Raw genomic sequence first — 16,928 nt, forward strand, 5'->3', positions numbered from 1 at the left:
AATAAAGAAATCCAGTCCAACTTGTATTTAGTTGAGAGACCTCTGACTGACCGGTAGCAATCTGGTGTTGCTAGTTTCCGCAGCGTAATCTATATTCGCTTCTCCACTGTCAGTGCAGCTCTCATTTTGATGAGGTCAGCACACAGATCCAGGAATGTGGCCTTGAGCATCCAAAAGTTCTGCAGGCACTGCTCATTACAAACAATGTGATCCCACCACTTGAAACTTGTTTCTCGGGCCCAGAACCAGTACTCCACCATCTGCAACTGCTCCATAAATGTCACCAATAGGTTGAACTGGTTGTAGCTATGTCCCACAGCAATCTGTTCAGCATGGAATCATCTCCCCCATGCCTATTCTTGAGGCTCAGCTAATACTGCAGGATGGCACATCCTGACTTGCAATGCTCATGACAATAGTGCAGAGATGTGTAGGTTCCATGCTTCTGTCAGAGATGGTAGGCAATGAGGATGGACAATTAAGAAAGGGATAGATAATAAGACAGAAAATATCAGGTTGCCTCTGTATAAATCCATGGTACGCCCACATCCTGAATACTGTGTGCAGATGTGGTCACCCCATCTCAAAAAAGATATATTGGAATTGGAAAAGGTTCAGAAAACGGCAACAAAAATGATTCGCGGTATGGAATGGCTTCCGTATGAGGAGAGATTAATAAGCCTGGGACTTTTCAGCTTGGAAAAGAGACGGCTAAGGGGAGACATGACTGAGGTCCATAAAATCATGACTGGTGTAGAGAACATGGTGTAGATAAGGAAGTGTTGTTTACTACTTCTCATAACACAAGAACTAGGGGTCACCAAATGAAATTAATAAGCAGCAGGTTTAAAACAAACAAAAGGAAGTATTTCTTTACACAGCAAACAGCCAACCGGTGGAACTCCTTGCCAGAGGAGGTTGTGAGGGCCAAGACCATAACAGCGGTCAAAAAAAGAACTAGATAAGTTCATGGAGGACAGGTCCATCCATGCCTATTGGCCAGGACGGGCAGGGATGGTGTCCCTAGCCTCTGTTTGCCAGAAGCTGGGAATGGGTGACGGGGGATGGACCACTTGATGATTATGGTTCTGTTCACGCCCTCTGGGGCCCCTGGCCTTGGCCACTGTCGGAAGACAGGATACTGGGCTGGGTGGGCCTTCGGTCTGACCCCGGATGGCCGCTCTTCTGTTCTCCCCGCAGGGATCAGCTCCCGCCCCCTGCTGTAAAGGCCTGGCAGTGGAAGCTGAGTCCGAGTAAGGGCAGGGTGAGGGCTGGGGCTTCAACTGCTGCCACGGAGCATGCTCAGTCGATGGGCGCACGCTCAGTACAACCCAAGCAGAACGTTCCGTCGAGGAGCCGTTTCTACACCACGCTGGCGGGGTGAGAACGTCCGGGGGTTCCGGGTCCAACTCATGTTCCCGGGGGTCCGGACTCATGGTGCCCAGGGCTGAGGCTGTTTCCGCCCACCGCTCTACGTCACGTCACGTCACGTCCCGTCCCCTCCACCTCCCGACCCCAGTGCGGTGGCGGCAGCGCTCGCTGAGAAACTACAATCCCCAGGAGCGGGCGGGGCCCCAGGACTCGCTTTCCCAGCGTGCCCCGCGGCGGGGGAGGGGTGTCGGTGTAGTTCTGCGCATGCGTCCTAGCCGCCGGCGAGCGAGGTGTGACCTGCAGCAGCAGGAGACTATGGCGGCGGCCGCGGGGCTCCCGGGGAAGGTGACCGACAGCAGCGCCGGGCTCGCGGGGACCCGAGCGGGAAGGGGCCGGGCCTCACCGCCCCGGGGTCTATGGGCTCCTCGGCCGGGCCTGGCGGCCGCTGCCCGCCTCCCCCCTCTCCCCTCGCGAGCCGGGCCCGGGGAGCCCCTGGTGGGGGGCGGGGGGTCCCGGACTCCTGGGTTCTTTCCTTGCTGGGGTGCCCGGCCGGGCGGAGCGGGGCCGGCTTGTGACCGCGAGGCTCGCTCGGGCCCGAAAAGCGGCTCGGGGGGGTCGCCCGGCGAGCCCGTGGCCCAAGCGATGGTGAGACGCCCCCGCTCTGAGCGCCCCAGGCCCCGCCCCGGCTTCGGCTCGCGGTTGTTTTTCCTCCCGGCTCACTTCCTTACTGCGGAAAATTACACGTTAAACCCCCCCCCCCCCGCCCTCTTTTCTTCTAGCTGCGCTTCTTCAGCACCTCCCTGGCCCGGCCCGCGTCCCAGCTGGTAAAGGTAGGGTCGCCGACAAGGGTTTGGTCACCCAGGGATCAGAGTAGCAGCCGTGTTAGTCTGTATTCGCAAAAAGAAAAGGAGGACTTGTGGCACCTTAGAGACTAACCAATTTATTTGAGCATGAGCTTTTGTGAGCTACAGCTCACTTCCTCAGATGCATATCGTGGAAACTGCAGCAGGCTTTATATATACACAGAGAATATGAAACAATACCTCCTCCCACCCCACTGTCCTGCTGGTAATAGCTTATCTAAAGTGATCATCAAGTTGGGCCATTTCCTGCACAAATCCAGGTTTTCTCACCCTCCGCCCCCCCAACACACAAACTCACTCTCCTGCTGGCAATAGTTCATCCAAACTGACCACTCTCCTTACAATGTGCATGATAATCAAGGTGGGCCATTTCCAGCATAAATCCAAGTTTAACCAGAACGTCGGGGGGTTAGAAAAAAACAAGGGGAAATAGGCTACCTTGCATAATGACTTAGCCACTCCCAATCTCTATTTAAGCCTAAATTAATAGTATCCAATTTGCAAATGAATTCCAATTCAGCAGTTTCTCGCTGGAGTCTGGATTTGAAGTTTTTTTGTTGTAAGATAGCGACCTTCATGTCTGTGATTGCGTGACCAGAGAGATTGAAGTGTTCTCTGACTGGTTTATGAATGTTATAATTCTTGACATCTGATTTGTGTCCATTTATTCTTTTACGTAGAGACTGTCCAGTTTGGCCAATGTACATGGCAGAGGGGCATTGCTGGCACATGATGGCATATATCACATTGGTGGATGTGCAGGTGAACGAGCCTGTGATAGTGTGGCTGATGTTATTAGGCCCTTTGATGGTGTCCCCTGAATAGATATGTGGGCACAGTTGGCAACAGGCTTTGTTGCAAGGATAAGCTATTACCAGCAGGAGAGTGAGTTTGTGTGTGTGGTTTTTGGAGGGGGGTGGGGGGGTGAGAACCTGGATTTGTGCTGGAAATGGCCCACCTTGATTATCATACACATTTTAAAGAGAGTGGTCACTTTGGATGGGCTATTACCAGCAGGAGAGTGAGTTTGTGTGTTGCGGGGGCGGAGGGTGAGAAAACCTGGATTTGTGCTGGAAATGGCCCAACTTGATGATCACTTTAGATAAGCTATTACCAGCAGGACAGTGGGGTGGGAGGAGGTATTGTTTCATGGTCTCTGTGTATATAATGTCTTCTGCAGTTTCCCCAGTATGCATCCGATGAAGTGAGCTGTAGCTCACGAAAGCTCATGCTCAAATAAATTGGTTAGTCTCTAAGGTGCCACAAGTCCTCCTTTTCTTGTCGCGCAGTGAGTTTCCCGGGGCAATTTCAGCGGGCTTATGTTGGCTATTTGTCCTCTACTGTTATGCCCAGGCTTTACTGTTCCTAGGCAGGTGTAATTACGTCTTCAACTATCCAGTCCCCTTAACTTAGCTTCCCAGGAGGCACAAGTGCGGTATTGTTGGTTCGGCGTGTGCTGGTTTGGCTGTGTCTGTGCACAGAATGAGCGTCCCAAGAGTGTGTCTGCCTCATTTACCTGAAAAACCACAAGCTGCAGTTAATTGAGGCATCTCTTCTGGAACAGGTTTAAGCCCCTTGATTACTTGTTTGCATAATGCAATAGTAATTTTATTTAATGGGAATGTCTGTTGGTTACTTAATGATGCAGATGTCTTCTTTTCAAGCTGGTTATTTTTGTTTCAGTTCCTCTTGTAATGCTGATATGTGGGAGAACGCCTGAAGTATTTGCCAGTTCTTAGCTTTTCATTTTTGTTGGTTACCTGTACAGTTAGTTTGCATGAATTTCACCTGCCCTATCCTTTGGCATGGGGTATGACAACAGATCCTTTTTCTCAGTGTGCCCCCTTAGTCCTATGGGGTATGTCCAGTACCAGGACAGGTTCGCTGCATCTCTGTAGCTTCCAGTGTAGCAGCAGTAGTAGAAATAAGTCTCTTCTATCAAAGCAGGAATTCCTTTTAAAGGTGGTAAAAGCTTTTTACCAGGGCTTCCTGCTTCAAGTGATTTGAGTGACAACAAGACAACCTTTTTAACACTGTAACTAATTCATATTGTTTTAAATATGAGAAGCTCAATAGGAAGTTAAACTTAATGATCAAACCAAAGGCATCCCAAAGAGCTATTGAGAAAAGGGAGTTAAATATTTTATTTTATTATTTTTAATAGTTTATTACAAGCATGCGGACAAAGGAGATCCAGTGGATATAGTGTATTTGGATTTTCAGAAAGCCTTTGACAAGGTCCCTCACCAAAGGCTCTTAAGCAAAATAAGCAGTCATGGGATAAGAGGGAAGGTTCTCTCATGGATTGGTAACTGGTTAAAAGATAGGAGACACAGGGTAGGAATAAATGGTCAGCTCTCAGAATGGAGAGAGGTAAATAGTGGTGTTCTCCAGGGATCTGTACTGGGCCCAGTCCTATTTAACATATTCATAAATGTTCTGGAAAAAGAACATTGGCAAAATTTGCAGATATACAAAACTACTCAAGATAGTTAAGTCCCAGGCAGACTTCGAAGAGCTACAAAAGGATCTCACAAAACTGGGTGACTGGGCAACAAAATGGCAGATGAAAGTTAATGTTGATAAATGCAAAGTAATGCACATTGGAAAACATAATCCTAACTATACATACAGTGATGGGGTCTAAATTAGCTGTCACCACTCAAGAAAGAGATCTTGGAGTCATTGTGGATAGTTCTCTGAAATCATCCACTCAATGTGCAGCAGCAGTCAAAAATGCGGGCAGAATGTTGGGAAGCATCAAGAAAGGGATAGATAATAAGATGGAAAATATCATATTGCCTACGCCCACACCTTGAATACTGCGTGCAGATGTGGTCGCCCGATCTCAAAAAAGATTTATTGGAATTGGTAAAGGTTCAGAAAAGGGCAACAAAGATGATTAGCGGTATACAACGGCTTCTGTATGAGGAGAGATTAATACGACTGGGACTTTTCAGCTTGGAAAAGAGGCGACTAAAGAGGGAAATGATAGAAGTCTATAAAATCACAAGTGGTATAGAGAAAGTAAATAAGGAAGTGTTATTTACTGCTTCTCATAACACAAGAACAAGAGGCCACCAAATGAAGTTAAGAGGTAGCAGGTTTAAAATAAACACAAGAAAGTATTTTTTCACGCAACACACTGTCAACCTCTGGAACTCCTTGACGGAGGGTATTGTGAAGGCCAGTACTATAACGGGGTTCAAAAGGGAGCTAGATAGATTCATGGAAGATAGGTCCATCAATGGCTATTAGCCAGGTTAGGCAGGAATGGTGTCCCTAGCCTCTGTTTGCCAGAAACTGGGATTGGGTGACAGGGCATGGATCACTTGATGATAACCTGTCTGTTCATTCCCTTTGGGGCACCTGCCATTGGCCACTGTCAGAGGACAGGATAGTGGGCTTGATGGACCGTTCCTATCTACAGGGGTCAAGATTTTTTTAAGTGACGAGTGATTTTTGTGTGACTAACTTAACACACGTTAACAGGTCCGAACTCTGATAGTAGGTGTTGTTCACTACTTTCTGAAAATCAAGCCCCTTCAAGGTCTTTCAAGATGGGCACCCAAAATTGCTAGTCTCTCTTGAAAATCCTGGTTTAGTGCAGTGACATAATTAGCAGCTGTCACACACTATCCGTTGTCGGACCCAGTCAAACTCCTGTTGACTTTGTTGGGAGTTTAGTTGACCCTTCCACTAAAATTGGGCAGAAAGGCAGCCGGTTCTGGCCAGTGGGAACAAAGGACGGAAGAGAGAGAGTCCAGGTGGTCTGTTTGCTTGGGACCGAAGAAAGAGGACGGAGGAGAGGCTGTGGGGAAGGTGATATAGGGTGGTTGGCTGGAAGGAGGTCACTTCTGGACTGGGGGCAGAGAGCAGCCTGAGCCACCTGGTTGCACAGTGCTGAGACTTTCTAGGCTTGAGGGCCCTGTGCTGTGTTCAGATGTACAATAAACCCTTCTGTTTTACGATGGCTGAGAGTCACTGTGGGGTGGCATTGCTCCCTCTGGGTGTGGACTCCCTGAGGGGGCTCACGGAGAAAGAAGGTTCAGAGGTACGGTTCCAGGCGGCAGTGGAGCCAGGGGGCCTAACCCCAGAGAGAGTGCAGCCCTCCATGGTATTTTGTTTAATGTCATCCAAAAAGCACAGGGAGCTAAGCCGTTCAGATCACCTATCCCATGAATACGCAAAAAAATGCAACTAGGTAACAGTGGGCTTCTAAAAGCTCTCGTTTTTCACTTTTTTTTGGTATTTGTGGTAGGTCAAAACCTTTACGGGTAGGTTGTTTTTCAAGAGGAAAGTTGTGCATCTCCTGATGTTAAACCTGCTCTGAGTTAGTAACTGTCAAGCCTTAGGAGTCACTAATTTGACTCTTCTGTTTTTCAAGCCTCCAATCCAGGTTTATGGACTGGAAGGTCGCTATGCAACTGCTCTCTACTCTGCTGCTTCTAAGCAGAAGAAACTGGACCAGGTAGAAAAGGAGCTTAGTCGAATATCGGTAAGTAGGTCTTATACAGTTACTTCTCTAAACAATTTAAAAATAAGCTATAAATTAAGTGTTGTGGAAATGGCTTTTCTTATACTGTTTCCCCCCCTTTTCAATGATAGAGAAGGGATTTCTCCTTGTTTATCAAATCCTAAACATTGCAAATTTAAAAACATCACATTTTTATATAGAATATATGATTAGTATTAAACACATGCTGTTGCTTTTCTGGTCTAGTTCTCAACACTGGCCCTTGCCTTAATAGAAAATGTGAAGAGTCCTGTTTGAAAGAGGATTATGTTAATGCAAACTAAATACCTTTTTAGCTTGTACCAGCAATGTTCATACAAAACAGCTAGAGCACAACATAGTCTCCAGTGTAGATGTAGTCTTTGGAGGCTTTTTTCAATCTTGTCACTTTCACATTTGCATATTCTGGTTATCTTCACTTGCTAGCTTTTTAGTTCCTGGGGGCAGGTCTACACTAAAAACACTGCAGCTGTACCACTGTAGTGATTTAATGAAGACGCTCTCCACTGACGAAAGAGAGCTCTCCCACTGGTATAATTAATCCACCTCTGCAAGAGCCGGTAGCTATGTTGGGAAAAAGCTCTCCTGCTGACATAGTGCTGTCTACATGAGCACCTAAGTCAGTATAATTACGTTGCTCAGAGGTGTGGATTATTCACACCTCTGAGCACCGTAATTATATTGCAGTAATTCTGTAGTTTAGACTTGCCCTGGGATTTTTCACAATACTCTTCTATGCTTTGGGCGCGAGGGATTTTCTCCTTCTATATCCAGCTCAGTAAGTCAGGAAAGATTTATAAGAAGCTTTTTATTAGAAGTTTGTAGAAGTTTCTACTCTGCTTTGAAACTTTCCATGTTCCTCTTCATTTAGTTAATGTAAACCTGTGCATTTTCCAAGGATGTGTGTAAAAATGGGTGCACAAGATTTTCTACTGGTGATCATGTTACCTATGTTTTATCTTTTTTAGACACTTTTGAACGACCCCAAATTGTCTAGTGTTGTCGTGAATCCTCATATAAAGAGTGTAATTAAACAAAAAACCATAAGTGATGTTTTAGTAAAAGAGAAATTGTCTCCGATCACCATCAATTTCATGAGTAAGTAGTCATTGATATAACTATAGTCTGAGCATTACACTAGGAAATATTAATTTTTCATGACCAAACTTACTTACTTTGTCTTAATTTCTTAGGTGTCTATGTAAAATGAAACTATTGAAGCATTTTGGTATTTGTTGTGGTTTGCTCTTTTGCATTCTTAACTCAGTTTGTATTGGATATATTTTTCATATTTAACTTGGTTTAAACATTGCAACGTCTCTTTTTCCAGAATTGCTTGCTGAAAATGGTCGTTTGCAACAGGCTCCAGATGTAATTTCTGCTTTTGGAAAGATCATGAGTGCATACCGTGGAGAAGTGCTCTGCTCAATCACCACTGCTAATGTAAGTTAGAAACATAAGAACTGCAGGATTGGGCTTAATTGGTGGTTGCTGCAATTTTTTTTGCTTAATTGCTCTAAGCAGCCTGAAGAGGCTGAGCTTGGCTATGCTTGAGAAATGAACAGCACTGCATGTTCACCACAATACCTGAATGGAAGTTACTTGTACACAGGCTTTCAGATCCCCAGCAACCATTGACCAGAAAACAAAACCGTTGTGCATTTTTTTCCTTAACTGACTTCAGTTGTTTCCCAGCGCTTACATAATTAACTGTGAGCGACAAATGGTTGAGGAAAACCACAGGAGGAATTTCTCAGAAATGGTAGGAAAACCTGCTCCTTTTGCTCTGGGTCTGCGGGAAATGGAAGTGGGAGGCTGCTCAAGTTTTGAGCCTCAGGTTGGAGAGCCAGTGGATCTTGCATTTTTACTTAGTCACTAGCTTGTCTGGTGGGCAGTAACTAAATACTTCCAGTCCTGTCAGAGTTTTGGTTCCTCCTAGGTGCCAGCCAATGACTTTTCCTAGTAAGTCTCTGAAAACCTAGGACTTCGCTGTAATTAGCTTCCTAGTCAGGCTAAATATATTCAATGCTTCCATTTCTTGTTTACAAAGCACATGGAGCTCTCTACATCCACAGCTTCAGACACTAGCATTGTTGTGTGCTGAAAGAACAGCCTAGTTAATGACTTACTGGACACATGAAAAGGCTTGCATGTGTGTTTGGGTGCACAAGTTCTCGTCTATGCACTAAGTTTCTGTGGCTAAAATGACCGCTCTTGTGCCCATTCCTGCTCTTTTATGGCTTTTAAAGACACTGATGTCACAATTTGTTTTTTTCAATAACTTACCAGCAGCACAGCTAGAATCTATAACTGTTGCTGTTCTCTGCAAAATCTGCTCTGATTCCAGTCTGGTCCCCATCTCCAGAGTAGCTGAATGCCTTACAAACATTCCTGACTCTATCCTTTCTATAGCCCTGTGAGATAGGAAAGTATCCTCTCCATTTTGTAGCTGAGGAACTGAGGTGACTGCTCAAGGTCATACAGGAACCCTGTGGCAAAGCTGAGAATTGCAATCCAGCGAGTAGAGTCCCAGTTCAGTAATTTAACCATCTTTCCTATCTTCAATCTTTAGTACATGTTTGCAGCAGAAAATAAACCTTCCCTGTGTAACCGAAACACAGCTGTCTTGTTGATCAGAAACATCTATTCATGTAATTAAGTAGAACTAAAACTAACTGGTCCAAGGCACACCAAACAAATGCTACTTTTTATGCTTTCTCACGTTCACTGTTTATTACCCAAAAGTGTCGCTCAGTGCTCTTTCTTCCTTTAGTCCCTCCTCCAGCTTGTGTATTAAGCTTGGGAATAGAAACTTCAGGTATTTTGGACATTGGATATTTAAATACAACCCTTTATTTTCTGTAGTTTGATTTTTTTTTTTATTCCCCTGCCCCAGCCCTTGGATCAGGCCAGCCTTGCTGAATTAAAAACAGCTTTGAGTGGCTTCTTGGCTAAAGGAGAAGTCTTGAAATTGGAGACCAAGGTAAGGACTAATGACTTGTGAATAAATTGCATAAAGTGAAGCAATTTCGGTAACCAACAGGCAGATCTGAGGTACAGACTTCGTTGAAAGATCTATTCTAAATATTTTTTACGCATTTTACAATCTCTTGGTTTAGTAAAATTTGATATACATATTAAACTCTGCTTTTGATTAAATGCAGTGGCATTTTTAATAACTACTAAACTTCCATCATAGTAACTGCAAGAACAAGATTCCTATTAATTAGACAACTTTTTCTTTACTGCGTAGAAAAGATTGACAATTGAATATTTGGCCAATGGATTTTCATTTAATAGATGTGTGTAACTTTTTCTTCTTCCTAGACTGATCCATCAATCCTGGGTGGAATGATTGTCAGCATTGGGGATAAGTATGCTGACATGTCAACAAAATCCAAGATTCAGAAACTGACCAAAATCATGAGAGATACTGTGTAACATCTTATCCAACTGTTTTTCACAGTGAAACCCATCAATCTATTATATGGAAACAATAAAATATTTCTCCTTCAATAGGCTGTAGTGTTTGTTTAGAGTAAGGTGATTAACTCTGAAATGCAGCATTAGCTGCAGTAACCTCTCCAAAGTTAGGTTGTAAAGAGCATCAATTACAGAGTGCTCTTTAGCCACCCTGTAACTCTTGGTTTGGAAAATGGGCTTGGCCTGAATCTAGCTATGTAACTCTGAAGACAATGGAGAACGTTTTCTGGAAAAGTTGACCAATTGGTCAAACTATTGAGTTGCACTACATTAGTTATTGCTGCTGTCTTTTAATCCAGGAACAGTGTTCATACAGGGCACTACAAGGATGAGTGCTCTATAAATGCCACCAGATTACATTTGCTGTTCCATGAGTCAGTCTGTTTTCAAAAACAGGAACAGTGTAATGCTTAAACAGCCATTAGTTGAAAACAGACATTTTGTCATGAAGCTGATGGAATGTTAAACAATGACCTGTTATCAATGAGTTCTCACAACAGCCAAGTACATAAAATTATATACTTGATAGGTGTTTCAGCCAAAACTCATCCACTTAAGTTTATCATACATTGTTTGTTATACAGGTTGCCTGTTAGACAATTGTACATTCAGTAGTTTAAAAATCTGTTAATACATTTACTGAGACTTCCCACTTAAAGTATCCCTTAAAATATTCAAAATCAAGATAAATTAAAAGCAAATGGCTAATCATAAGGCTGCATTGTAATATGCATTTCTTTGGACTTAAGGTTTATTTGGCTACTAATTCTCCTCAGCTTTCAGTTTTTTTTAAATAGTAGGTTTACCCTCCAAAAATCCATGACTTTTTTTATGTAAGTAACCTTAAATGGTTTTGGAAACAGATTTTAAATATACTTACCTCAGTTGTGAGATCACCTATTTAAGGTATCTATTATTGGGTGCGCCTGACTGGTGCTCCTCAGAGAAGACATGGAACTGGCAATACTATTCTGAGTTTGTTGCAGATGTGCTAATTCCTACTACAACCCATTGTACAAGCCACTCTCCTTTTCTCCTATTTAAATAAAAGCACAAGTGGAAATTAAATGGTTTGGAGCAGGTGGAAGGAGAGAAGTGAGTCAGAAGCAGGACACCCTGCTGAAACTGCTGCACTTCTTGAGTTGCAGGAGTTCTTTACCTAGACCTATCAGTTCCACACACACACTCAACTGTAGGCTGAGGGAGCTCCCTTTTTCTCTGCAGTGAGTGCCGCTGAGAAATCCAGAACCAGCCATGTCTACCTATTAGGACAAAGTAAGGCCCCCAAGAAAATAAAATCAGAGTACAGCAGCACACTAAATCCTGCAGCTGAATTAAAGTGCTAACTGGGGTCCCAACCCTACACTGAAGTGTAAACAGGGGGTGAGGAATAGGGATCCTATTAGCATTTCCACTGTTTTGCATGGATTGAACTTGAAACCTCTGTCAATTTCCACATCTGTAAAATGGGGACAAAATACCTATTTCCCAGAGGTGCTGGGACACTTTATTTATAGATAAGAAAGCCTTGAATGAAGTGTGCTGTATGTGCCAAACCTTCGTAAAAAAAATAGTAATATGCAAGGAAATACAAATACTATCGTGTAAGTCTTTAAAAAAATTTCATTGATTCAAGCTTTTTACACTTTTGACGACATACACAATTCATTGTTAAAAAAAATTAGGTTTATTCTTGCGTAATTTCACATACATACATACAGTAATTTGTCAAACAAAAAACAAGAATAGAAACTTATTTGCAGTGTTAATCTCACTGAATACAGTAGTGGAAGTGAGTGTAATTTGTACAAAAGGAATACTAAAAACTCTGTTCTTTGACCTCGTTCATAAATGGAATAACTTAAACAAGTGGAGCAAAGGAAACAGCAGATTCAAAAATGTTCATCCAAGCATGTTTGAGACTTTCATAATATAAAGGAACAGTGGTGTCTAATTATGTATTTTCCATTATTACCTACGATGACCAGTTGGAAAAAAAAAAAGCATGGAATGGATAAAGATCCAAAGATATCTAAATTAACAGTACAAATAATTTTTTTTCCTCAGAAAAATACAACTTCCCTGTTTAACCAGATCTAAGATAAAGACAGGCAGCACAAGTATTTTATAATGCCTTATGAATTTGTAGGCTCTGATGAACAGTACAATACTTTTTTTAAAGGAAACTAAACAATACCATTTACTTGTCCACAAGTGTACTAGCAAGCAACAACACAACCAGCAAGAGGGTGTTCCCCATTTTATGTAAAAATACTATGGATTGCCTTTTTCAATAACCTACCAACACAAAGTAAAAAGTACCCATGATAAAGTCTGTAAAGGTTTTAGAGCTAAATTCCTTTTCCAGTTAACTGAAGAAAGGAATAGGGTATTCTACAAAACCTATTAATCATGAATTAGCATTCTAAAAAGCATCTAGTCCTTTGTGAACTGTAAACTAGTTGGGGAAGAACTTTTAACATTACAGATATTTAAATAGTAGCCACAGTAGGAAAACAGCAAATTACCTCACATTCAACCAAAACCTGTCTTTCTACTGGGCAAACTGGCCTCACAAGAAGATGCATTTTTTCAAGGCAAGAGAGGGTTGACCTGTAATTTCATCAATTAATAAGGATGCTGTACAGAAAAAACTGGATAGGCCTAATCTTTGGTCAAGCTAACGGGTGTATGTGGTCAGAAGGCATGAGAAGAGAGTGAGGAAAATTCCATTGTAAAGCAATTGCAACAGCCCAGATTAAGAAATGTAACCATAGCAGCTAGGATTAGGAGAACTGTTAACCGCAAAAGAATAACCTGTCACCAACAGGAAAAGCTTGGTTTTGGCTCTATTCCTAATAAGGTATTAGACTGCCAAGGTTTGGAAAAATACTAATGTGGAAATGTGAGTAATTGAATATTGCCTGTAACCTAGATAAACTTCTGTGGGTTCCTGTTTGGGTAGAGCAGCTAGGCTGGCTGACTCTCCCTGCATGCGCATGCTTGAATAACGGTAGCCTCAGGCTGTTCTGATCCAAACACAACACATGGTTCATTTTCCACAACGATGCCAATGCATCCATACACGGTGAGTTAGCGCAGGCTTATGCCCCACTGAAACTGGATGCCAGTAATATATGGACCTTATGCTGGGCTTCAGCACGGGAGTAAATTTCATTGGTGGTGCTCTGTGCACCACACAATGAGACTGCTGTGGGGTTGTTCTGCAAACACCAGCACCTATGCCTGATTCAGGAAACAAGACACTCTGCACGGTGGGAATCTAGTGATCGCATCCCATGAGCCCTGCCTGGATGGCCACAGCTGAACTGGCACTGGGTGGTGAACGTACTGAAGGAGTCCTCAGATGCTACCAAAAGGGGAGTCAGTCAAAGCAGACTGGGAAGCTGTGGTGTGCACTAGTACGGACAATCGGTGCACAGCACCTTAGTGTGCTGTAGTTCTACACCCCAGCTTGCTGCGCACCAGCCCGTCAGCTAGAAAAGCCCAAAGTAGCAGCTTAGAAAGGGTTAAAATACTTTGATTAACCATCTTTCACCAGCACTAAAATGACTGAAGTGAAAGCAAACGAACAGCAGATTAAAAAGCCCAGCTGCATTGGCTAGTCATTACTTGGGAAGTTCGCAACAAGCCCATGGTCAAAATGCTACCAAAAAAGTGGGCGGTAACAGTGCTTTCTACCCCCGTCATGCTGGATCTGTGACACCGACTAAAGAAGAGCTTCCCTGGACAATTTTTGATTAATAAATGGTGAAAGATCAGACTTTAGCGGAGCTAAGGCTGCAACTCAAATCCTTTAGCTTTTGTAGTGCAGACTGACCACAAATCTCTGGGGAAAACTACTCTTTAGTTTCCAATCTAGTTTCTTAGGCTCTGACCATATTTCTTCTCTTGCATATGCTGCTACCATTCTCATCTGTGCCCATTACAACCTTCAAGAACTGCTGGCTGTTAGTGCCATCAGATCGCTGGTCACATAACAGTTCCCTTTTACTTGCTTGATGTTTTGAGGTCCTAGAATTTATTGCTAACTACGTATTTTACAGCTTTAAAGAAGTGCAAGGAATTAAGCTCAGCAGAACCTCTTCTAATTACTGTGTCAAACAACTATGCTAGTTTAACATATTTCTACTACACCTTTTTATGCACTTAAGTTAGGTCCTAAAAATATCTTTATATACACAGAAAAATAATCTCAAACACAGTTCACACTTTAAAATATTTAAAACAAAAAATTGTCTACTCCTTTTTCTGTTATGTAATATTTGACAACATAGCCATGTTTTTATTACTGTATACACACATAGTCACATATATATGTGTATGTATTTATATATACATTGAAATAGATTTGCGTGCCTACGCACATGAACACAATGCCAAGTTTCATGTGGAATGCATATACTGTACAGGGCAAACCCTCTCAAAGCTACAGCAATTCGACACGATTACCAACTTTTCTGTGTTTCAAAGGTTTTGACTGGTATCATAGAATCATAGAATAGCAGGGTTGGAAGGGACCTCAGGAGGTCATGTAGTCCAACTCCCTGCTCAAAGCAGGACCAATCCCCAATTTTTGCCCTGATCCCTAAATGGCCCCTTCAATGATTGAACTCACAACCCTGCTCAAATGCTCAAACCACTGAGTTATCCCTCTCCCCTCAATAAGTGATAGATTAGCACTGATTGAAATTCCACAGTGGCGCGCACTGCAATATGAGTTTAGACTCTAGTGATGCTGGAAAAGTCCATATCTGTTACCTCTCAATTTTGATAACATTACAAAAGTTGTATTAGCCATAATGATTATCTCTCCCTCCCCCCCCCCCGCCGAATGCTACTTGCGTGTAACAAAAGGTGGGCTTTTCAAGGTAAACATTTGTAAAATGAACATTAAAAAACATTCCCTCATAAAAACTCGTGGAGAAAATATATAATTAGGTATGTCTAGCAAAAGTTTTGTAGAGTTTATCAGTACAATAACTTGCTGTCTCATTCAAGGTGCTTGAGTCAGGTCCCAAACACTATGCCACCTTTTGGAGCAAACAGTCTGGCTTTGCACCGTCATTACACTTGGTAAATAGAAAGGGCTTTTGGCTCCTGAATCAACTTATAACATTATCTATTTCATTATTTTTAAGTGTGTTGCTGTAGATCAAGATTTCAATCATGATACACACTGTAAAGAAAATTCTCTAGCGGTCAGTGGTTACAAACCCAATGAATAGCAGCTTGTAAAAAGGGAGAAAGCTGAGATCAAAACTGCAAGAATATGAAATGCTTTGATTCCAACTCAGCAGAAGCCTGATGTTCTGTTCCATGCAGGGCTATATATTGTAACCTTCCCTCCCTCTGGGAGTCAGATAACTTGAACGGACTGTATAATTGAGGCCCCAAACCAGCAAAGCACTCTAGCACATGACTAAGTCTGTCTCTGTTCAGCAAAGAACTTAAGCAGCTGCTTAACTTTAACCACAGGAGTAATCCCATCCTTATTCATCCAAGCACATGCTAAAGTGCTTTGCTGAACCAGGGCCATAGAGCTGTCATTGTAGATGGCAGGGCTGACAGATGAGCTTCCATTAAGTAGCCTAGAAAGTAGCCCCTATGGTAGCAATATATACAGAGATCACTGGTGGTTTGAATAGCGCCTCTGTGTAGATTAAATAGAGTGGGAGACTGACCACTTTCCAAATGCATGTGTTTAAGCGACAAGAGACTTAGAATATCCAAGCACTCTACACAGGACGAAAGAACACTGGACTGTTGTGGAGAAATATAGGCAAAGGCTTAGCCAGATGCTAAACATTCCCACATCGTGAATGAGTCTATTTTGGAGCCTGCAACGAAGACAGCCTAGGATGGGTAGTCAATAGGCAGACCAAATCCAGATCATTAGATGCTTTTGAATGGACCCAACATCTTTTTGTTTTTTACTTATTATCATTGTTATTGTGGTGTGAAAAATGTTTTTCTGGCATGTGGAACTTGACAAAAAATAATGGACTACCCCTGGCCTAGGAGTTAGCCATCCATCATCTAGCACCTTGGAGTACGCTTCTGTTTACACTGCAAAGAAAGGCCCACAGCAGCGAGTCTCAGAGCCAGGGTCAGCTGACTCAGGCTTGCACTATGGGGCTAAAAATCCCAGTGAAGACCATTGGGCTCAAGCTGTAGCCCAGGCTCTGAAGCCCAGAGTGGGGGGGAGAGTCTCGGAGCCCAGGCTCCAGCCTGAGCCGGAATGCTTACTCAACTCTTCTTAGCCCTGTAGCACACGCTCTGTGAACTTGAGTTAGTTGACCCAGGCTTGGAGATTCTCTGCCATGGGTTTGGGTTTTGTTTGTTTGCAGGATAGCCGTACCCTAAGCATCCTGCTGGAACCCAGGCAGAGAGCTAAACGTCCCCTGGGCTCAATGACCTCCACCTACATTCAACAAAATACAAGAGGGAAGGGAGTGGCTCAGGCAAACTCCCCATTGTGCTTTGAAGAATGCACCTCATGCCCCATGTGAGTGGACTGTATTTGTACCCAAAGCTGCACTAAGGGCCTAACCCAATTGTCACTGCAATCAGTAAGAGCTTTGCCATTGACTTTAATGGGAGATGAATCGGGCCCTCATTTAAGGGAACGATTGTCCTCCCTGCTGATACTGGTATAAATAGGAGAATGATTT

At 43.1% G+C, this 16,928-nt stretch overlaps 1 protein-coding gene across 2 annotated transcripts; it reads left to right on the forward strand.

The window, feature by feature from the left end:
• The first annotated feature begins 1,419 nt into the window (after positions 1 to 1,419).
• Positions 1,420 to 10,266, forward strand: ATP5PO (ATP synthase peripheral stalk subunit OSCP). Of its 2 annotated transcripts, XM_084629077.1 has the most exons (7): positions 1,420 to 1,716; positions 2,151 to 2,201; positions 6,622 to 6,732; positions 7,719 to 7,848; positions 8,081 to 8,193; positions 9,647 to 9,733; positions 10,078 to 10,266. In XM_084629077.1, the coding sequence occupies exons 1-7, from the start codon at positions 1,435 to 1,437 to the stop codon at positions 10,189 to 10,191; spliced, it is 888 nt and encodes a 295-aa protein (XP_084485203.1). In that variant the 5' UTR covers positions 1,420 to 1,434; the 3' UTR covers positions 10,192 to 10,266. The 2 variants fall into 2 exon arrangements, with proteins under 2 accessions (XP_084485203.1, XP_084485204.1); XM_084629078.1 differs by lacking the exon at positions 2,151 to 2,201.
• Positions 10,267 to 16,928: the final 6,662 nt, after the last annotated feature.

Source organism: Lepidochelys olivacea (genome assembly GCF_965140295.1).
Source record: "Lepidochelys olivacea isolate rLepOli2 genome assembly, chromosome: 1".
Taxonomy (NCBI): domain Eukaryota; kingdom Metazoa; phylum Chordata; order Testudines; family Cheloniidae; genus Lepidochelys; species Lepidochelys olivacea.